Source organism: Sciurus carolinensis, chromosome 7 (assembly GCF_902686445.1).
Source record: "Sciurus carolinensis chromosome 7, mSciCar1.2, whole genome shotgun sequence".
NCBI classification, from domain to species: Eukaryota; Metazoa; Chordata; class Mammalia; order Rodentia; family Sciuridae; genus Sciurus; species Sciurus carolinensis.
In genome coordinates, this window is record NC_062219.1 from 143,934,446 (window position 1) to 143,958,470 (window position 24,025).

Consider the following 24,025-nt stretch of genomic DNA (forward strand, 5'->3'; position numbering starts at 1 on the left):
GAATACGGATTATAATAACAATAATGGTATCTAACACTCAAGTCTTCTGGTGTTGTTTCTGGATTTTAACTCAGTCAAGCCTTGTCATGACCCACTGAGTACTAGCACCAGTTTTACAGAAAGAAAACTCATGTGTGGAGAAGTGAGGAGATAGGACATAGGTCTAGGGAGGGAACTGAGAAAATTGTTCCTTCTTTCCCCTGAACCTCTCCATGGCTCTTTTTGCCGTCCCCACCTGTGGACCCCCTGTGCCGTCTCTTTCCCTGTCTCTCTCTCAACACCCCCTTGCCTCCTGCACTCGTTTGGCTTGCTGGGAAGCAGTAACCAGTGCGGTTGCATTGTTTAGCATTGCTTCTCATCTTTCCTTGGCTTCTCCTTTTTATCACTCTTGGGGCACTGGCCTCGCGCCTTTGGAATAAATCTTTAGTAGTTGGTGCCTCAAGGCCTACTTCTGCCAAATGAGGCAAAGCTACTTCTCTGTCGCTTCCTCAGGAGATGGGAGTTTTTCCTGCTTGGAGGGGTGAAATTTGAAAGTGCCTGGATTTAAACACACAAGCACAGCTCAGGAATGAGGAAGGAGGCGTGGCTGCGGGAGGGGTTGTAATGAGCACCTGTTTCTACCTGGTGTAGAAAGTGTTAGAGATTTGTTTAAAGAAGTCTCAGAAAAATAATTTTTTAAATTATTTTTAAATTAATTGTTTTAATTATTTTTTATTTTTTACAGATCTCATTTTGACTCATAAATGGGGTACATCTTTTCATTTCTATGGTTGTGCACGATGTAGATTCACACCATTTGTGTAATCATATATGTACATAGGGTAATGATGTCTATCTCAGTCCACCATTTTTCATGTCCACACCCCCCTCTCTCTATCATTTCCCTCTATATAATTGAAAGTTCCTCCATTCTTCTCTCACCCCTCACTCCCCCAACCCCATTATATATCATCATCCATTTATCAGGGAAAACATTTGGCCTTTGTTTTTTTGGAATTGACTTAATTTCACTTAGCATGATATTCTCCAATTCCATCCATTTAGCTGCAAATGCCATAATATTATTATTCTTTATGGCTTAATAATATTCCATTGTGTATATATACCACAGTTTCTTTGTCCATTCATCAGTTGAAGGGCATCTAGGTTGGTTCCACAATCTAGCTATTGTGAATTGAGCTGCTATGAACATTGATGTGGCTGCATCACTGTAGTATGCTGATTTTAAGTCCTTTGGGTATAAACCAAGGAGTGGGATAACTGGGTCAAATGGTGAGCCCATTCCAAGTTTTCAGAAAAATAATTTTAAGTCATTATTATTAAATCCAGGAAACATGAAAAGTTGTTTTGAATGGGAAGTATCATCATAGAATTCCAGTGAACCATTATAGCAAAGTCAAAATAATGGACACATGGAATGTTTAACAAAAATATGATATAAAAATGGAAGAGGGAAAGGGAAGCAGGAAGGTGTAAGAGAGCTCAATCCTACTGTAATATATAGTTAGTAAGTAATACTGTAAATTAGTGAATTAAGAGAATGGTAGGAGCACACCATTATCATTGGAAACTTGGAGATGAATACCATAAAGAATAGCTCAAAAAGAAAAAAAAAGGTGGAAAACAATAATCGCTGAGGAAGTCAGGGATGGGAGACTACTATGTTTAGCACTAATTAAAGTTTCTAAGTACTTACATAGTTTCTTGGATAATAACCATTAACTATATAAACACTGATGCCAGTAAGCTCAGGCAGACTGAGTTTGCTGTTGATGGTCCTCACAAAATGAACTAGTCACATATTTGTAAGGAAAGGATGACCTAAGAAGAATAGAGTGAGATTCAGGGGGCAGATGTCAAGCTGATAAAGATGTTCAGAAAGGCTAAATAAAAGTTTTATATGATGGATTTGTTTTCCTTAAAGAGGAATTAGAAATATGCTAGAATTTAAAGCAGGGCTATAATCATGTGAAGAGAGAGTGGGTAAAATAGATCTGAGCATCCCAGGGTTGTTGAGAATCTAGTAGCCAGGCGTATTAAGACCAACACATGTTAAAGCTTTGATGACTACTGAAAAGAAAACAGAAAGAAAACACATCCCTTCCAAACCAGAGGAAGGCAAAGAAAGAGAAGTAAAGAATACTCTATCAATCAGAGCCCAAGAGGAGCAAAGACAATAGAAACAAAAATAATATGTTACAAGGGAGTCACAATAATTGTAAATAGATTAAATCTTTCAGTTCAAAGTCAGAGGGAAATGATGATGCACCAATAAAACAGTAGTAAATATTAACCAAAGAAAACACACCAGTGTTACTCTCACGTAAAGTGGATGTTAAAGTTAATGGCCTCATTAAAGATAAGGAAAATTGTTAATGATAGTCATTAATGCTTAACGATAATGATTAATACTTAATGATTATCATTAATACTTAATGATAAGGAGAATCTTTCATAGGAAGAAATAAAAATCTAACAAAATAGTCTCCAAATATAAAACATGCCAATGATAAGAATTACAAGGAAAAATTGTGTATCCTAAATGGGTTCTTTTTTTTTTCAAAACATATTTTTCTCAGCAATGGGTAGCTCAGTAATTTAAGTATTGTGGAATTAGAACAACTCATCTGAACCAGTTTTCTTTTTTTAAATATTTTTTTCATTGTAGATGGACACGATACCTTTGTTTTATTTATTTATTTTTATGTGGTACTGAGGATCGAACTCAGTGCCTCACGCATGCTAGGCAAGCACTCTACCCCTGAACCACAACCCCAGCCCCCTAACATGTTTTCCTTAATGTGTACATTCAAAAATCAAAAACTACATATTATTTTAATACATGGGTCATTTAAAAATTAATTACAAGCTAGATCATAAAAATTCAACAGATTCCAAACATTAATACTATACAAAATGTTTTTTCTAAAGGGAAATAATGACATCATTCAGTACTAAAATATTGCTGAAAATATGTTTGGAATTAAACACCTAATAAATGTATATATCACAATAAATTATAATTAAATTATGAAAGATTTAGAACTAAATGATAATTTGCAAGTACTTAAAAATACATGGGATTTGCAAGTGGTGTTTAAGGGAAATTTATAACTTTAAATAGACAAACTATATTAGGAAATAATTAATATTTACTGTTCATGAGCCACACAATCAACTCAAGAAATAAAAAACAAAACAGCAACACTAACACAGGCACTGAAGGAAGAAAATATGTAAATAAGAGAAGAACTTAATGGGAAGGAAATCCAAGATTATAATAGAAGACTGCAAAAAAGAAAATAAAATCTAATGTTTAAAAAATATTAATAAAATAGGCAGATCTCTGGCAAAATTCATTAAGAACCTGACAGGAAAAGGTACATATAAAGAATTAAGGGTCCTGCTTAACAGGTAATTTTTAAACATTTTAAGGAAATATGATCTTTATGGAAGTCAATTTGAAAACAAATAAAATTGAGACTTTTCTAGATAAACTACAAATTTCCAGTATTGACTGAAGCAACAGTAGAAAACTGAGATCTTTGTAGTCAGTGAAATCTGTGAACCCACAATAAAACAAACAAACAAACAAACAAAAAAAAAAAACTCTGCCAATTAAAAATCACTGGGTGCCAAAAAGTTTTGCTGGTGAATTTTAATAAACATTCAAGAAGCATCACCCTTATGAGCTGGGTGTGGTGATACATGCCTGTAATCCCAGCTACCAGGGAGGTTAAGGCAGGAGGATTGCAAGTTTGAGGCCAGCCTCAGCAACTTAGGAAGAACCTGGCTCAAAATAAAATTTTAAAAGAGCTGGGTGTGTGGCTCAGTGGAAGAGCAGCCCTGGGTTCAATCACTAGTGTCCCCCCTCCAAAAAAAAAAAAAAAGAAAAATAAATAATTACCCTTAAATTACATAGTTATTCTTAGAGACAAAATATGTGGCCTCTCTCTTATCTATACTATTCAAGAAAGATGAGGGTAGTAGATCCTTTTTTAAAACTCAAGTACCATATGAGAGAGAAAATTTATAGATCAATCTAACTTATGAAAATAGATGTAAAAAACTGTACATATGTTTTCAACCAAAGCCCACAAGATATTTAAAAGAAAATGCCATGGCCAATTAGAATAATTCTAATTCTTAGTTGGCTTAACCAAGAAAGTCTATTTAGGATTTTACTACATTAATACAGCATAGAGGGGAAAAACCCAATAATTATCTTAATAGATACATAAAATATGTTAAATATAACTCAATTGACATGAGAAAAGAGCTTTATAAATCAAAGAGGATGGAATGTGCTATTCAATAAAGGGACCCAGGAAAAAGTGACTCCCCATATTATAAAAACTAAAATAGGCATTTTTAACTCACCTCATAATTTTAAAAAATTGGATGGATTAATGGTAAATATTGGATGGATTATTGATATGTATACTTTTAAAAGGAATGTAGATGAAGATTGTATAACCTCATCATAAGAAAGAATTTCTTTGAAAGTCAGAAACTTAAGAAATTAACCATATAGACATTTGCTAAGTTTGACTTTTTTAAAAAAAAATTTTTATATGACAAAGAACTCATAATAAAAGTATTAATAAAGGACTTATCCTAAACACAGAGCTTATAAACATTTGTTACAAGAAGAAAAAGGAATCTGTGCAAAACATTGAGAAAAACAAAAAAACCCAGGAAACAAATGGACAAAAACATGAAAAAGCAGTTTGCCAAAGAAGAAATCTTAATAGGGAATCAGAATATAGCAATTAAATCACCCAGGATACAAAAAAAATTAAAATATTTGTAATGCCAACTGATGAAGAGGTGGAAAGGAACTTTCCATACCCTGGTGGTGGTATGCTAATCAGCAATAACTCTGGGAGACCCCTTTCCATAACTAGGTAAGCTAGAGATGTGCATGTCGTGTGATTGAGTTGTTCCAATTCCACTTACATCCTTTGGAGAAACTATTGCACAGAGTACAAAGGAGAATTTATCAGGCTCCTCACTGTAGAATTGTTTGTAATTGCCAAATTAGGATACTAACTAAATAACCCAGCATAAGTTATTAAAAAAAGAAAAAAGCAAGCTGTGGTCTAATCATATATTGTAATACTAATACAGCAGGAAATATGAATGAAGTGAATTTACATGAAGCTTACATGAATCAAAATGCAATTATCTTAAAATCTAGTGTTAAGTTAAATGGGGAATGTTACAAAATGATTCTTAAAACGTGATACCGTTTATGTGCATTTGAAACCCACAGAGCAATATTAAGGTAATGCTTGCAAATGCACACATATATAGTAAAAGTACAAAGACTACAGATGGGTCACACAAACACCAGCTTCAGGACAGTAAGTAAGTGCCTCTTGGAAAGCATGTGGAACAGGGAAGATAGGTGATCTTTGTCTGCATCTGTAATTTGTATTCATTTATGTTCTTCTGAAAGCACTAAAGCCATCAAGATGCAATGTTAACATTTTAAAATCTAAATGCACATGTGGGTAGGACTGCATTTTCTGTCTTTTTCTTGCCTTTAAAATATTTCATAAAGAAAAGCTTAAATGCATACAGGGTGTTACAGTCAATGTTGCAATTAATGCAGGCAGTATGTTCCAAAGGGGCACCAAGGACTGAGCAGGTAGCTGTCTGCCAAAGCATGCTGAGGAGCCTTCCTACATGTCATCCTTAATGCTGTGAGACAGTGAAGGAGAAAAAGGATCCCAGGGGAGGTGAGGAGATGGCACGCTGGAAACCACGGCAAGGCGTGATGTCACTGGGGAACCGAGTCCCCTGGAGGAGGCTTCCATGAAATGGTAGGAGGTACCAAAGTGGTGAAAGATGCAGTGACAGAGGAAGAGGATTAAGCCTGTCTTGGCTGTTGCTCAAGATTGGATGTCTCAGAAAGGTTAAATGGCTGTTGCCAGCTCTCATTCTGTCCAGCGTGTCACTTTGCACTCCACACCATCAGGTCTTTATGCTTCTGTCTTTCTCACGACACACTTCCAATAGGTGCCATTTAATTGTGTTTAAATTGAGGCAAAGAATTGTGTTTCTGGAAAGAGCTAAGCCATCACCTCCTGGTCCAGTACCCTCTTTCTATCAATCAAAAAATATATTGATCATTTTGAGGGGGAACCCCTCTAAAAGTTTTTATCTTTGTAATCCAGGTTAACTTGCATTGGTTTTCCAGAAGAATGGCTTCTCAGGAAAGGTTTATGAAGGAATTAAGGGCAGACTTTCTCAGGGAAAATGTTTCCTGGTAGAAAATTCTATGAAAATCATATTGGGGTGCATATGGACAGGTGCTAAATATATTATAAATGATGTTGGTACATCTTTATGGAAATGAATAGTAGAAGTCTATTAATTCACATTTCTTAAGAAAGAGATGGGGTGCTCTCTTATCCCACGCCCAAACTTAAGGAAGGAATTAGAAGGAGCTCAGCTGTGTGTTCAGATGAAGGAGCAGTCGTAGGGCCGAGGGTTCCAGCCCATGTGACGGGAGGAAAGGGTGACCTTGGAAGGAGGACGGCTTGCACAGGAGGACAGTGATCTGGGCTGCACTGTTGAATTTCCCAACATGACTCTACATTCCAAATCGATTTGATTCATCACCCTGCCCAGCACCACCTGCAGTTGCCGATAAACATAATCATCTTTTTCAAGGTTTCTCTGTAATGTTCTGAAATACAGTTTCTCCCACAAAAGGACTCTGTCTCTCCTCTCTCTCTCTCTCTCTCTCCTCTCTGACACCACTCTACCTTTCAACAGAATCTGGCAGCCTAGGAAGTGGAATCCAGGCTGGGGATGTACCTCAGTGGTGGAATGCTTGCCCAGCATCTGTGGGTTTGATCCCCAACACTACAAAAAAGGAGAAGAGTGAAATCCAACCAGAAGCGTGTCCCCACTTTGGAGGAGGGCTCTTGTCTCCTGTCTTCTCACTTTGATTTCCTGGTCCTCCATGTCTTCCTTTAGGAGCCATGATATAATCATATACATTAACCCTGGGTAGACCAGTTGTCCATGAAGGCCCCTCCCCCTGCCCCAGTCTGTAAGGTGGTCATCAGTGTAGCTCTCAGCCCAGGTGACACTGACAGGTGCCCAATGTGAAGGTATTATGGATAGTAGTATTAATCTAGATTCAAATCGATCTGGAGTTGAAGAGGAGGGTTTTACTCTGGTAATCAGTGTTCTAGAAACTCTGTGCAGTTCCCTCCTGTATTAGATACATACTAATATTTACAACATCCTTGACTGTACATTTACAGGTAACGGACCCTCTCCTTCCTTGGCCATCCATCTTTTTCCTCTTTTATACGGTTTTGAGCTAAAGTCATTTTGGAGAACACAGTGACACATTGCTCATCACCTTTAGCAAACAATTCAGCATGTCAGGTAAAGACAAAGCTGTCAGCTGTATTATCTCAGTGGTTCAGTGTCTCTCCTGACCCAGCAGGATGCCACCGTATGCTACAAAGCATTATATGCAATTAAATGCACTTCCTTTTTTTGTTGTTAGCAGTTACAAATATTTACTTACAGAAAAGCAGCTCAACTCTCTTTTTTCTTAGAGTTTTTAAAAAGTAGTTCATTATAGTCATGTAATGTTGGGGTTCATTTTGACATAATTATACAAGCATGGAATATTATTTGTGCCAATTCCGCTGTTAATCCTCTTTCCCTCCCCTTCTTTCTCCCCCTGTTCCCTTTCTTCTATTCTATTGATTTTTCTTCTATTTATTAATAGTTTCTCAAAATTAGTTCAGCTCCCTTTTTAGTTCATGCAGAAATCTCTCTTTCTCTCATTATTAAGACTTCAATGAAACTTGGGGAAAATTTTAAGCAGACATTATTTGCTATGATTCTCCTGTGTCTCCTGCTTTATCCTCATGCTTTAAAGCACAGGGGTGCAAGTCACAAAGCCTGTCTCTGTTGGAAAATGTACTTCAAGTTGAAGCAGTGTCAGTAACTGTTGGATAGTGTGCACCTGTCTCACACCAAGCTTAGCACTGCCAATGCCCACCTTGGGGGCTCATGCTAAATGAATGTAATGATGGGTAATAGTTCCCAACTGTGCACAAAATGTTCTCAAACAACCCACAGCTAAATGTGCACCATTTAAGAAAAATTAGAAGACCCTAATATGCAAATGTGCTAATAGGTGTGAATGGGCTCATGAATATATTGTTGGGAAAGCTTTCGGTGTGAGGTTTGTAAGTCACGTGCATAAATGCTTTAAGGACAGCATGCGAGAGCTGTGACTTCTGCATACCAGGCTCAGGGTGTTGAGCAATGTCTGGGCCTTTCTCTTATAAGCAAACAGGAGTGTTATGTTTTTAAGATTGGGATTGTGATGAGTTAATTAAAGGGCTTCTTTGCCTTTAAAAGGAATGACAGCTTTGGGAGGCAGGAGACTGGGAAGGTGTGGTTTGCCCTCTTGCAGTCAGGGAACCTCAACCCAGTGGGCTCCAGGTCTCCCTGGAATATTGCCAATTTGGGGAAAGGACAAGAAAGGGAACTTCCCAGGTTTAACACTTTTGCAAGATTTCCTTTAAACAGCTTCTACACTAGAATTGGCAAAGTGTAAAGATATGTTGATTCAATGTCAATATAGTCAGAATGTTTCTTTCTTTCATTTTTATCATAACTTACACTTTCTGAGTAAGGATCTTTATCTTCTTTATCAATTTCCTTTTTTTTTTTGGACAGGCTTTAGCCTTGAATTCTTGGGCTTAAGCAGACCTCTTGCCTCAGCCTCAGAATGGACAAGCTGGGACAACACAGGGTGCACAGGTCCACCCCTTTGGTCCTTTTTGTTGATTCTTTTATAAAATAAATGATAAGATTTGGGGTAGAAAGATTATTCATTTCAGCACTCCAAAAAAATCTATAAAATGAAAAATTAGATTTATATCCAGTGTAAGCAAGTAGATTTATTTTAACAAATATCACAGCCTTGCTCTTCATCTTTAGAAAGTCCTTGAGAATTTTCTGCTAGGTTAGCCTGGAAAGATATCTCTGCCTTCACTGTGGCCTCTTTCCTGTGTGCAAGTTCCTGGATCCCAGCATCCTTCTTGGGTGGAGGTAGACATGTCTGCCCTGTATGCACTTCACACCTGGGCTCTGCTGTGTCCAGTTGGGGCAGTTTTTTTGCAATTTTGTCTCTGTAGCTTCTTCTCTGTGAGGTGGTGGTCAGACACCTCAAAGCTTAGAACGATCTTGAGGATTAAATGATAAAATTCTTAGTTAAAGCTGTAAAGTTCTTGCAACGTATATAATATAGCATTTAATTTTAATATCTATTGAGCACATTTGCTATTATTCAAATGTATTTTATAAATGAACATATAATGAATATGTTTAATTTTTTCTTAGTGCAAAGCCCAGCGGAATTTCTCAAACACCCAGGAAACTCACATCCCTCCCCATCTCCCCGTTCCCTTCACAGTGCCCTGTTTCCTGTAAGCTTGTCACTGTCACCCTGAATGGATGCTGTAACTATTGTCATCATTTGTTTGGATACAATATGCATTACAGAGGAAAAGCTCTTCTGAAATATAATTTATCAAAATAAATATCATTTCTCTCCAGTCTGACTCCTCTGCTGTTTAAAAAAAAAAAAAAAACATTTTGGAAGCTCACGGATCACAGGCTCCCAGAGCTTTGGGAAGAGGGTGCAACCTAGCTGTTAGAAGCAGAGCCGTTCCTCTGATCATTCACTTCACAAGTCTTAGGGCACCTTTTAATGTTTTCCTCAGTGAATTAGACCACCTTATTTGGAAGATGTCATTTTGCATGTCACCCTTTCATGTACCTCTCTTAAAATCTTAAATATCCCCACCACTGGCTGCCCAGAGTGGCATGCACACCCAGTTCAGTTTTGCTGTAAATGAGGTCCTTACACTTAGAAAAAGGGCCAATCTTGGTGGCTTGCCAGTGTGACATTGTCCTGTTGCCTTATTGCACCTGCTCAGGACCAGCAATTATAATTCTGTCCTAATGGCCTGTTCTCATTAGCTGGCTGTATTCTTTTGTCCAGTAGTCCTGAGAGGCTCACCCCACCTTAGACACAACCCCACCCCTGAAAGGATCACACGGGTGAGTGTACAACTGCAGCCTGTTTTAAAGACTGAAAGGGTAGGAATCTGCCAATATAGATAATAGATAAGAAACTGTGCATCCTATTTTTATCCCTGTCCCCTTTACCACCAGCGGCTTTGCTCAGTGTGGCAGCCAAGGTTTCTGTGTCCTGTGCCTGTATTCTGATAACCTTTTTTGGTTGTGTTTTATGATGCCATATGCTTCTGTCCTAAAATAGTGCTGAGGGTCCTCTGATGGAAAACACCTACCGGCTCTCTGGATGTCAGGGGATGTTTGGGGAAGGCAAGGTGTGCGTGGCTGTTAAACATATTTCAGCTCCTATTTCTGCTTGGCAAGATGCTTATTTGTGGCACCTGGAAAAAGTATTGAATCCCATTGAGTTGCTGTTTCCTGAAGTGTGAAAGGAAAATAGTAATTCCATCTTAGGGTGTTGGTATGATGATTAAATAAGGTCTCGCACACGCACACACATCACACGTACATCGTTGCTGTGTTCATCCTGATAGGATAGATTATCCTGCAGTAAAAACAACTCCAAAATTTCAATAGCTTGTAACAACACAAGTTTGTTTCTCATTAGTATGACCATTGTTATGGCTCTTGTTTTAGTCAGCTTTCTGTTACTGTGACAAAACACCTGAAATAAATAATATGGAATGGGTGTATGTTGGCTCACAGCTTTAAAGGTTTCAGTCCATGGTTGCTTAACCCTGTTACTTTGGGGCTGTGGTGAGACCATGTAGCACAGGAGGCTTCACTCCTCCCAGTGGCCAGGAAGCATGGAAGGAAAGGGAGGGCCCCTGGCCAGAGTCCTGATATCCCCTTCAAGGGTACGCCCTCAATGACCTCACTTCCTCCCACCAGGCCCCGTCTCAAAGGTTCCCTTACCTGCTAATAGCACCACCCTGGAACAAAGCCTTGAACACACAGGACTTTGAGGGACATTCAAAATTATATCAGCTCATCACCACCTCAGTCCAAGATCCCAGTGGAAGCAGCAGCCACCATCTTGAACTTTAGCTCCTCACTTATAGGTCAGAACGGGTGACCTGGCTCTGCTCACCTACAAGGGAATTTCTCTTTACAAACTGCAGTCCTATTTTGTACCTCAAGACAGTATATCAGACATATTTGGAGAACAGTAGTAATGTCCACAATATTTATTTTATAAAAATAAGATCTAGGTATAGTCAGTTCTCTGAATTTTAATTTTTTCATTTAATAATATATTGTGGAAATTCTTCCAAGACAACTTGTTTATATTCAGCTCATTATTTTTAGCGACACCATGCTGTAAATATACCACAATGTATGCAGTCATTTCTTTACTGGTGACTTCATTAATTTATTTATTTTATTGCAATATAAACACATTTAATAGCATCTCTGTTTTGGTGCTTTTATTTCCACAAAATAAATAATTGGAAGTGTTTAAATCTAAAATGAAAGGAAGAAAAGAAGAAAGAAAGAAAGAAAGAAAGAAAGAAAGAAAGAAAGAAAGCAAGCAAGCCAGCTCGGTTCTAAAAAGGAAACATAAGGTATAAGTGTTTTTAAAAATAGGATTTATAATTTGGAGCAAAGTAGAACAAAACTAAATACTTTGTAACAACTGCAATTCTCACTTATTAATCTTTGACAATTTTGATCGCCTACCTCATCTGTCCTGTTTTTCCCCAAACAAGAGCAGTCATAGCTGATACCAATTTGTTAAACTTAGAACGAGGACCTTCCTTGGATATTGGCAATAAGGACTTTAAAAAGGCTGCAACATCTTGCAGAAAATTTCCCACTTGACTTGATCTTTTTTTCTGTCACAGTTACAAAAATGACATTTGCTTTGACAACATGACTTGTCCTGGGGAAGATCCTATCATTTGGGCTCAAGAGCTAGGCTGTTCCAGTGCACTTCTCATCTGGGTAATTGAGAAAGATAAAGAAGCCTTTCAAAATAATGCTGCAATCAAGGAACTACAGGAAGCCAGCTCCTGGTGGTTCTCCCTTTGAGGGACCTCTTTCTCCAACTCTTTTGTCTAAATGAATCTAATCTCCTCTCTTATCCTGTTGCTGTCTGCTGCGTGTTTGCAGAGTAATTTGCACAGAACAGTCCCTTAGTAAGCATAATTGTCATGAGCCTAGAAGTAAATTTTCTTTCTATTCAAAGTTTTAGGGGGAAAAACTTTCAACTGAAAGAAACAACAAACAAGCAAAAAAAAAAAAAAAATACACCACTTAGATGTTTCAACTCTATTTTTAAAAACCCCAGTTCTAAAAGCAGACATTTGAAATATTTCTGCATACCTGCTATCCTCAGACTTCTCCCTGGAGGTCATACCAGAATGGGGAAAGTAAAGTCAAAGTGTGTTGTTTTAGGCTCCAAAACATAGGTTGAAGAAAAATACAGAGATAGAAAATCTTTCTTGTGGGAGAATAAAAGCCTGTATGGCTTCTTTCTAAGCTTTATCTACAGAAGTGACATGCAAAATATTTAATAACTGGACTTGCATGAGTCACAAAGGACATTGAACCAATTAGAAGAGGTGCCAGTCATAAACAATCCAAACGGCTGGGCCAGCACACAGGACTCAAGATGAGCTCCACTCGTACATCACTGAATTGCCTGCAGAATTTTCACCAGCCTCCCACATTAAATCCTGGTCACAAGTCCTTACTCAGAGTATAAATGTATCATACAGAAGTCCCCCTTACTTGTCGCTTCTCTTTGCCCAGTGTTAGTGACTGGTGGTCAACCACAGTCCAAAAATATTAAATGGAAAATTCCACAAACAATTCCTACTTTTGAAATTGCATGCCATTCTGAATAGCATGATGAAATTGTGTGCCATCCTGCTGTGTCCTACACTGGACAGGACTCATCCCTTGGTCCAGTGTATCCGTGTTGTATATGCTATCTGCCCTGTGGTCTTTTAGCAGTTGATCTGTTTGTCAGATCAGCTGATTCAGTATCATGGTTCTTGTGTTCAGATAATCCTTATTTTACATAGTAATTGTCCCAAAGGACAAGAGTACTGATGTTGGCACTTTGTATATGCAAAAAAAAAAAAAAAAAAAAGGAAAGAAAGAAAAGAAAAGAAAAATGCTGTAAAGTGCTTACTTTAAGTGAAAAAGTAAGGAAAGAAAATGATCCTGTGCTGACCTTACAGAGTTCTACAGTAAGAAGAAAGTGTAGTATACATATGGTTCTGTATACTCTGCAGGTTCAGGCATCCACTGACAGTTTTGGAAGGTATCCCTGGTGGAAAGAAGTGAACCGCTACACTAACTCTGAGGCGATCTGGGAGCTGTATCTCCCCGGGATGACAGCCTGTTTCCATTCCATTCCACACTCTCATTCCATTATCTGCCAAAACAACAGAATACATACCACCAACATCATATTACACACACACGCACTCTCAGACTCACACAATCACACCCGCACAACTGCAGCACTACATGTGAGAAGCAGTTTTTCACCGTTTTCTTAATTTCCACTTTGTAGATTCGCTTACAGTTCTGCTTTTAACAACAGTGTCCATTTATATCAAACCTGGAAAGAGCTAGATACTATTCTTATATTAGGATCATAATAGAGTGTTCACGTTCAGAGAGTGGCTTACTAGGGCTGATGTAACAAACGATCACAACAAAGTTGGGGGCTTGAAGCAACCAATCTCTTCTTTTCTCGCAGTTCTGGAAGCCGGAAGTCTAAGTGTCAAATGGGCAGTGATGCCTTCAGAGGTTCTTGGGGAGATTCCGCTCCTGGCCTTCTTCCAGCTTCTGGTGACCGTTGGCATTGCCCGGGCTGCGTCACTCCCGTCTCTGAGTCCCACTTCACATGCTGCCGCCTCTTTTTTTTTCTGTGTCTCTCCCAGTGTCTTTTATACGAACACTTGCTATCAGATGCAGGACCACCCAGATAATCTGGGATGATCTCCTCATTTCGAAATCCTTAATTACATCTGCAAAGACCCTTTTTCTAAATGAGGTCACATTCACATGTTCCAAAGATTTGATATTCAATCTGCTGCAGAGAGGATAGGAACGAGAAAGGAGGCGCAGAAACAGGAGGAAAATGGAATGGATAACTGGAGTTTAAATTTTAAAAAATTTAAACGGAGGGGGAAAAAAAGGATTTTTAAAAAACATATTCTTACCTCCACTAGGTATAAGTCGTTTTTATCTAAGTCCATCTCTCTGAATGGGTCCATTGCTTTGCCCCGTGTTGACCTTAATAGGTTATATTTCCCACTTTTTCATAAGAGTTCAAGAACTTCATCAGGATTTCCAAATCTCTATCCTTAATTTTGATTATGTCTCTTTTAAGCTAAGAATTATTGGGTTCAAAATGAATCACACGCTGCTACTTACATTCAGCTTTTGGGGATTTCAAGGTCCACAGCTGTCTTCACGTCACTCTGATGGTGGGATCTTCTGGGAAGTCCAGTTTTCAGTCACTGCCTTGCTGGATGTCACAGGTACTTCCAGACCAGTGGCTGTCTGCCCTGGGCCAACTCCAACCCCACCACCGTCTCCTCCTTGTCTAGGAGCTTGTGTTCTGCCCGCCCCGGCCACCCCCGCCACCTCCCTTCTGCCCCAGTTGCTACAGATCCACTTTCCGAGGGAATTCCTCCACGAGCTCCCTCTTTTCCACATTAATCACCGCAGAACTCCCTTTGACGTGGCCTCCACTCTACACGTGGAGAATGATTAAATGCATTGTTCTCCACAGCTCTTCCTGTTATGAACTTGCACACATTTTCAATTTGGTGTGTTCTGTTATTCTTCTATGCCCTTTCATTGAGTGCACCCTCTTTCTCATTAATTTTAAGTGCCAAGAGATCAGGAGTCCTATTTATGATTTACTTTGGAACCAAAACATGCATTCCTCTGGTAGGCAGTTAATAACAATTATTGGGCTGATTCCTAGGGAGATTCCAAACTAGGGTGTGCTTCTCAAGCCTCAGTGTGCATCCAGATCACCTGGAGTCCTTGTGAAAGTTCAGATTCTGAGGCAGAGCTTGAAATCTGCATTTCTAATAAGCTACCAGGTCACCGAGATCTGCTGGCCCCTGGATCACTTTTAAAGTAACAAGGCTCAGATCAAATAAGTTTCCAGGAGGTTATGTCCAGGTTAAGTGTATCCTGAAGACAGGATGAAGAGACTGGCATGCAGCTCAGGGGCACTAAGAGTGATAACAGGACCCCCCCCCCCCATTTAAATCATCTAGGTAAGAATTCCGTGCAAGCTACACAGGCTTGGTGTTGAGTCTCGAAGTATACTGGCTCTCCTTCCCTTTAATATTTTCTCCTTTCCTTTTAAAAATGAAAATAAGAGTCTATAATTTTTTTTCTAGAACACTCTAGGATGACCAGTTTTCTTACATTATCAACTTGGGGAGGTAACTATCAACAATAGCAATTACATTCAGCCATAATTGCAAGGTTCATAAGTTTGTCTGATGGAAGGAGACAAAGGACATCTCTAGGCATCGAGAACTATGAGGGAATTATAATAGTGGACATCAGAAGAAGGCTTCACTGAGGTGGCATTCAGTGGCCAGAAAAGGTCAAAATAAAATGCTGGACATGAGTCACATGTACCCCGAAGCTGGTTGAGGCAAGGTGCTTCCTGAAGCCACCAGGTGCAGCCACTACCTTCCAAACTGCCACCAGTGCTAGGGCACATTGCAGCTTGGTCCCTTCTCTACCCACCTGATATAATGGAAGGCAGCACTTTTCTGCTTCTGAAACTTCATCTATGTCCCTGAATTCAGCCCGAGTCACGCTAATGCATACATCTTCTAAGACCACCATGTTTTAAGAGAAGTTTCCATGATGATGGAAATGTTCTATCAGCTTCCCCAGTGATTACATGTGGCTCCAGATGCATGTGACTACAGAGCACTTGAATTGGGGCCAGTCCAGTGAATTTGAATTTTATTGAATTAGAATTAACTTAAATGTACCTAAGGCAAGTGGGTACCCCATTGGACACCACTGCTTAGAGGCTGTAAACCCTGGGAGTACAGTTTAGGAAGACGGTGCACCAAACAAGAAACATAGCTCTCCAAGGCCTTTTACACACTTAACTTGAATAAGGAGCGCACACACTTCAGGGCATATCCTTTGATATCTGAGTCTAAGCTGGTGGCTGAGTGGTTTGCTGGTGGTTTGCTGTGCTACAATCACAGTACCACTGGGCCACTTAAGATAGGGACACACAGAGCCCTTAGGTTTGGCTTAGGATACAGCGAGTGAATAAAAGATTGCTTCGGGCTTGGTTGTTTTAATAAGGCCAGATGGGGTTTATGCAGGTCTTCTGTTCTGACCTCTGGGGCAGAGAGTAAAGTGGCTTTCCACTTTACTGGTAATTTTAAAAAGACAGTTCTGAAAAGATGTAATACGCTGTCAATACATAGTCTCCTCTTTTCCAAAGGGTGTTAGATGATGCAGTGGATTAGAAAAAGAGAATGACAAATGTTTGCCCATGACAGTGCAATACCTGCCCAGTATTACAAGTGGATCCTTGGTCACTTCTAAGATAAGGCTTATAATTAGCCAGGGACCCAGTGATAAGAATTGGACATGAGCAGGTTTAGTGGCATTTATCTGTGACTAGTCTGACTTGTGATCCAGGGAGAAGGAAGAGGTTACTGAAGTCCTTGGTGGACAGGCAGGGAAAGGGATCTAATTAATGTGAGAGGGCACAACTCAAACACTTGCCTTCCTCTTCTGTCCCTGACATCTCTGATGCAGACAATGGCAACTGGATCCCTGACTTTCCTAACAACCAAGTGAAAGTGAAACTCTTATCATGCTGATTTGGACAGAATGTTTCGTAGATGAGAAGAAATGTAAATGACAGAATGGTAGAATTGAACATGCAGAAGAATATTATAATACAGTAATTTAACCTTCCTAGTAGATGTTGACTCTCTTACCTGTGCGGTGAACTGTCCATGTCAGATTTTCCCAGTTAGAAGAGAGACTAGCAATGACCTGCCTTTTGCAGAAGTTCCAGTTCCAGGAAATTGTGAATTAGCTCTGCAGAAGTTCCTGGAAATGAGTGGTAGTGATAGTACATTCTTTAACTGACACTATTTTGGTAGATTGGAAAAGAGGCAAGGTTGTGGCCCAGAGAGAATGGGGTGCAATGGGAAGAAAACAAGTCTGCAGTCACACACACCTGGCTGTGAACACGTTTCTCAGTTTATGCTTTGCATCAGAATGAACTGGGCAGCTTGAAAAGCTACAGATTCCTGGACCCCTCATGGACCCACTAAACCAGAATCCCAGAACTTCGGGCCCCAAAGTCTCTAAATTTGTTGAACAGAGCACTCAAGGTGATTGTGGTGTGGGGCTTCTCTAAAAGGTGATTGACCAACGACTCAGGAAGGTTGAGTGAATTGGTGGTTATTGGATGTAGTGTGATTTAAAACGAAAAACGAAATAAGTCAAGGTTCAATTACTTGTAGCTGTTATTGCTGCTAAGCCATGGATTTGTCTTCTTTAAGACACTGCCCTCTCTTGCAAAATCTCTGTAGATGTCACTTGCCTTGCTAAGTCTTATTCACTCTGCTAGGACATCTGGAGGATTCCGAGCAATTAACTAGTGTCCCAAAGTTGCAAGTTGTTGTTTTTGAGTCTGGATAGTGTTAATGATCCTGGTGTAAGGTCCCCTTTATTCCGGGGGAGGGGGTGCATTTCTGCTGGAGGTGAAAACATCAATTATCCATTAACAGGTTGTCTGCTCCCTGGAAAGTCAGGGGACAGGGATGGGCCCCACCAGAGGATGGTAATTTGTTCTGGCCCGAGAATCGCTTCCACCCCAGGGCTCTGGGCGCAGCTGCCTTGTGTGTGGTACATCTTGCTTTCATTTGGCAGCGTTTAGGCTTGAAGAAGGGGGTGGGGGTGCTGGCACTCTGCCCTGGCGCTCAAGAGTGGCGGTAGCTGCAAAGCCAGCAGGCTTGGAATTGCTGGGGCCGAGATTACCTAGGGGTGGGGCGGCCAGAGGAGGATGTGCACGTGAGACCCCGAGCGTGGAGCGAGTGGAGCGCCTCAGGTAGGACCGAGGAGCGCCTTCCGCAGTCCCTCCTCGGGCCTCGGGATTTGGATTGGCTCGGGCAGCGAGGTCGGCGAGGTCAAGACCCCTTCGGCGCCTTCCCCGAGCCGCCCCGCCGCGGTGGCGTTGGTGTCGCGCGGCGGGGGCGGGGCGGAGCGGGGGCATGCTGACCCGGCGGAGGGGCGCGAGCGGCAGCGCGCGGGGGCCCGAGCAGCGCCCGGCCCGGGGCTCCCGGGGGCCGGATGGCGGAGCCCACGCGCGCCGCGAAGCCGGGGAGGTTTGCGCTCCGCTCGCCGCGCTGCAGGGAGGGCGCGGTGCCAGGCGCGAGCGCCGAGAAACCCAAAAAGAAAGCTTTTTATTTGCTGAGAATGAAGCCCCTGAAGGAGCCCGCCCCCAACAACAACAACAACGTGTCCTTTGTGATCCACTGTCAACTAGGCAAGGAGATCAAACACATTTGCAGCAACTGCAGCCGGGGGGAGGACGCCCGGGACGGTGAGTGCCGGGGCCCGTCGGGGCGGTGGCGGTGGCGGGAGGTGGCACTGCCGGTCCCCAGTTTGGGCGCAGCGGGAGTCTGCTGCTTGGAGAACTGCGGGGACATCCGCCCTCTACCCAGGCATGACACCCGCCCGCCTGGCACTTTGCAGAGTGCCATCCAAAGCCAATCCGGCTCGCAGCCCTGCGTCTCCCACGGATGTGTATGCTCCTCAAAATGAGGGTTTTGAAGCAGTTAAAGGAGCAACTCTGAGATTTTTATATGTCTGCAGCAACATTATTCACTTAAAAAAAAAAAAGATATGACACCTGCTTTCCCCCTCCATGGGCTCCTTAACTGTTTCCCCATCTTTGCGTTGTGATCGGCTCTAGCATTTGCTGGGCTGCATTACGGTCGTGGGCTTCCTTGGGGTGGGTTCACTTGGGAGAGGTGACTTGGCCTTGGCCACCGTGGCGCCCAGCGCCCTAGAGACTTGTGGAGTTGTGGAATGATGTCTGTTCAGAGTAAAATATGGCTGTGGTTTTTGGAGTGCCGCTGGTCCCTCTTGGAATGAAGCCTAATGGCCAAATGTGGGGAGGTGGGGGAGGGGGCGAGCAGCAGCAGCTTCTAGGTGAGCCTGGGCGTGTGCAAGCCAAAGAGCTCCCCCAAATCCCGTGTGAAGCAAGGCGGCGAAGGGGTGCTGGGCTGCTAGCAACTCTGGGTAGAGGGAGCCAGGAAAGGGGAACAGCTGGCGCGAGCAGGCAGAGAAGCCTCTGCAGATGTGGACGCGCCTCTGTGGCGGTGCATTCGCGGGAGCCTCCAGGCTGTTCCCCAGCAGCTCCCAGAGCAGACTCCAGGAGGGCCACTGAAGGTCACAGAAAAGTTTTAGACAGCAGATTTTTACCGGGAGAGCATTAGCTGCCGCCAGCCTGAAGCTCATCTTCTCTCTTGACAAGCACACCTGCTTGGGCAGGCAGATTTTCCTCTCAGCCAGGCGGTTTCCCTTGTTCCCTTTGGAAGAACAAATATTACTTAGGATTCCTCCAGTTCTTTGTAGACCTCAGAAGTGCAGAGTAATGAAGTGACTGTGGCTTGGCTAATGTCTTTTCAAAATGAGAGTCGTTCTAGCGCAATTATAGTTTTCTTTGATTAAACTGCAAGAGAGGCTGTGGAGCACTGGCCAGAGACTGGGGAGAGGAAAACAGGGACCAGGCTGGAGGAAGGCGGACAGGAACACTAGCTACTCCTGTTTATTTGGGGGAGAGGTATTGGTTTCTGAGAAGCACACGCTTACTTGCATGTTTGATTCTTAGGATTGCTGTAGAAGCTGAGAACACCAGAACCTGTGAATGCAAACAGATTTATCAGATGATCCGTGCCAGACCTTTCCCATAGAGTGCAACAGAGCACAGGATGCAAGCCAAGATGCTTATTGAGTGTCAGTCACTGTGTTGATTGAACAACACAGCCCAAATAGGCTACTTCCCCAACCTTAGGAGTTTATTTAATAAATTAGTATCTCTAAATACTGCTACAGTAAGGAAAGACCTATGTGTACACTCAAGGATATATATCTGTATGTCTCTATGAACCCATCACTGGCAAATGCATGGTGTATGGCAGGTGTATATTTTAACATACAGCACATATTTCTTCTTATAACATGTGACTTCAAACACTTCAGCCATCTATGGATGTTTATTTATACCTGATAGGATTAAAGTATTTAATTTCAAGAGAACCATATACAGAAAAGACTGTAATGTTGTAGTGCCAAATTCTTGCCTAAGTCTACACTGTTCATCCTCCTACCAAATGTGTGGTATGCTCATTTACTAATGGAAAAGGTGTATGGTCAGTTTAATCCTCTTTTCTTTTTGCCAGAACCCAAAGCAGCACCACCCGATGCAAAAGGGAAAGAAGTTCAAAGTTGTAGTGAGGGACCATTCCACTAGATAAATTCTCTAGAAGCAATTTGAAATTTGAGTCATTTTTTTTTTTTTGTATGAACAGAACACCAGCTGTTTTAAAGGAAATGAATGGTCAAGTTTGCAACAAGGCAAACAGATTTCCCCAACATACCCATTGGGTAGGACTCACTGAAGGAAGATGTTTCTTAAGGTGGGGTGCACCTCTGTTGTGTCCATACCCCAAATGTGCCTGGTTTCTCATTCACCACTGAGGAGGTCATTTAGTGACAGTGGTCTAAGGTTCTGGTCCCAATGGAAATCACTAGAAATTTTATAGTCACTGAACTTCCTCCATTCTTAACTTATTTTCATATCAAATGTCAGCTTTTTAAAACGTATTTGAAGAACATGTAAATACTTTCCATTTAAAAATAATTTATAACTAAATGTGTTCAGGTGACATAGAATAAACATTGAAAGAAAAATTATTTCTGGCCAGTTGAGCAGCATGCGAAAGGAGAAATTTTGTTTTAGCAATTATCTCTTTTACTCAAGTGTTTTAAAAAAGTACTTGGTATCCATGAACTAATACTACAGATGTTTTGTTGACTTTTTGGAGTAATTCTCTTTTTAAAAGAAGCTGGAGGGTACGACTCACCACCCATTAATGGCCAAGAGAGTTTGTGTTTCTGTTCCTCTTGGCCATTTGGGTTCAACACTGGAGTTATTTTTAGATGAGGAAACAAGTTTTTGCAAAATTTCAATGCTAAAGGCCATGGAGCCAGTACAGGATAAAACAGAGAATAATAGTGTTTCCCACAGTGCCACCAAGTTGATTTAAAGAAAAAAAAAATGACATTGTGTCTTTGACCTACACCAAATACAGAAAATTAAGTATTTGATGTGTGCTCATACCTGTCTGTATGTGCATGTGTTGTATACATGTACTGTCTCAATAAGCTAAGTTTATTAAGGTAAGGAAATAGAAAGAATTGTAAATTTCCTGGGATATTTATTTTATTTTTATCACTCCTTTACTTAGTGGATAGAAAGTCTACCTAGTAGGAATAGAGGGAGATAAATTTATAGCTAAATGGAAGTTACATATACTATAAAGCTATAAAAAAAACTAAGTCATCACCGAAATTCTGTATTAGAAGTGAATAGGAGAATATGATTTAATTTGCAAATGGGTAAATAGAAAGTTTAGAGGAAAATCTAGAAAGCAATGTATTTCTGTATATAATTTCATACACATTTTCTATTCTCATTCGATTCCTTTCAAGGGTAATAGTGAAGAATTACTTTAGGAAACAGATTCATTAATAATTATTAACATGTGGGCTAGAGGTGTATCTCCATGGTAGTATGTATCTCCATGCTTAGTATGCTTGAGGCCCTGAGTTTGATCTCCAGCAACACACACACATACATACACTCGCAATCATTATGAAAATGTAAGTTCAACAGAAATAAAACATTTTAAAAGTTTTTAGAAATATTTGGGAGTTTTTCTACTGTGACATTTAACAAATAATAAAATAGTGCATTTAGAGACAGGCATATTGATCGTAACTGTTGCCCCAGGGCCTTTTACATGTGATTGATCAACAGTTCAAGGATGTGTTCATGTCTTTTAAATACTGATTTCTGTTCTGTAAACATTCACATACAGATTCCCAAATCCACTCACGTGCTGGATACATCTCCAAGTTTTGTTTTAGGGATTAGAAATATTTAACATGTTCCTAGTGGATTCCTATATGAACTTCTGTAACCAGGGCAGTTTGTCATGGTACTTCTCTGTCAAGCTGACTGGAGGGGTCTTTCAGCAGGACGGCCTTTTAGGAGACAATGCCTCATGAATGTCCAAGGGTCACATCCCTCTTCTTCAGGCAAGAAATGTGGGGAGCATCAGGGTTAGGGCAGGGATCCTCCCAGGTCAAACCACCACCTGGTGTCAGGGCTGCCAGTAGAACTGACCTTGAAGAGGGAAGCTGGATCCTGGAACCCCTGCCTGTTTTTACATAAAGACTCTTCCACTTGCTAGCTGAGTAGCTTTGATAGATCCTAATATTATTTACTGCATGGAGTCATGAGGATTAAATGAGATAATTGGTACAAAGCACTTAGCATGGTGCCTGGCAGGCAAAGGTGCTTAAGGAATATTAGCTGTGATTGCTATCATTTGCATTGTTGCCGCCAAGTTCTCTTTGGCCTTGGGTTTTTCCCTTGCTGTACCACCCTGCTGGGCCCCTTCTGTAATTAAATTACTTGGGTTGGGTCCAAGTTGAAAGCACCCAATTCTTCTGTATATCTCACAGTTAAGGTATACATTCTTAGGTTCTAGGTGGAAGAACTTACATATGTACCTGAATGTATAATGAAAGCATTTTTTCATCAGTTGAATCCCCAAAGCAGACAAATTGAGGTCTAGCTGTCTCCCAGGGAGGAAGACACAGTAAGGAAGAGAGATGCAGAGGACTTAGGGTCTGGGGTACAGGTCCGTCCGTGGTAGAGCCCAGCATGTGCAAGGCCTGGGTTCCATCAGCACCACAGACAAGTAAATAAATAAACAAAAGAGAGGTTAGAAGAATGTTAGAGAGTGGAGGAATTCTCATCAAGATTGACTCTGAATTTTAATGAGGTATCCTCCACAGCTAAACTGACACCCAGTTCTCCTGCATCTGTTGGTAAAGTTAGCAGCCTGTGTGTGCAGGTCCCCCTTAGCTTAGGGACATCAAGCAGCTGTTACTTTTAGGAGTTTGGACTTTAGTACCAACAGCAAGAAGCACTGAACTGGATGACCAGAGGAAGCCGTTATCTGTTTGAGGAAGGCAGGAGGGCCTCCAGGGGAGGGCACATTAGTACCAGGAGGAGTCTTCCAGGTAAAAGAGGAAGGGCATTTCAGGAAGGGAAAGAAATACAAAAATGGATGTAACCATTGTGCCCAGGAAGAGGGTAGGATATGTGCGATGTGGCGGAAAATGACATGTTACTTTGGAACACTTGATGCAGCGATTCCATTATTTTTCAGCCAGTCTATTTGTAAACCATTTTTGAAGTGCTAAGCACTGAGAAAATAAAATCAATAAGGCAGAATCATAGAGGGAGATTAAAAGTCAGACACATATGTGCACAGAAGTTTGAAGAAAATACCTAAGAGAGAGTTATCATTTTTTGGAGGCAGAAGGTGATAGGTCCCACCCTGGGCAAGAAGGTTAGGAAAAGCCTAGAACAGTTATTGAAAAGTTTAGATTTCATCCACTAAGTACCAAGTACCAGACAGGGGTTTTTCATAAAGGTGATGTATTAGAGCTAACTGTTCTTTTAAAAAAGTCTGAAAAATTGTAGACACTCTAGAATAACAAACCCCCATAGATTCATTACCTGGATTCCCCTCTCCTGAATTATTCTGAGTGCATGTGAGGGGGTTTTTAGGATAGCGTTGCTGGGAGTGAC

General features: G+C 41.0%; 1 protein-coding gene across 7 annotated transcripts in view; it reads left to right on the plus strand.

Moving 5' to 3' along the window:
• Positions 1–24,025, plus strand: part of Phactr1 (phosphatase and actin regulator 1) — a 501,682-nt gene that overhangs the window by 240,384 nt on the left and 237,273 nt on the right. For 2 of the 7 annotated variants that reach the window (XM_047557906.1, XM_047557908.1), the window contains exon 1: positions 18,187–18,673. The exons of 4 other annotated variants lie outside the window; for them this stretch is intronic. In XM_047557906.1, the coding sequence (XP_047413862.1) occupies positions 18,421–18,673 (253 nt within the window). In that variant the 5' untranslated portion in view covers positions 18,187–18,420. One more of the 7 variants, XM_047557910.1, reaches the window with a different exon arrangement.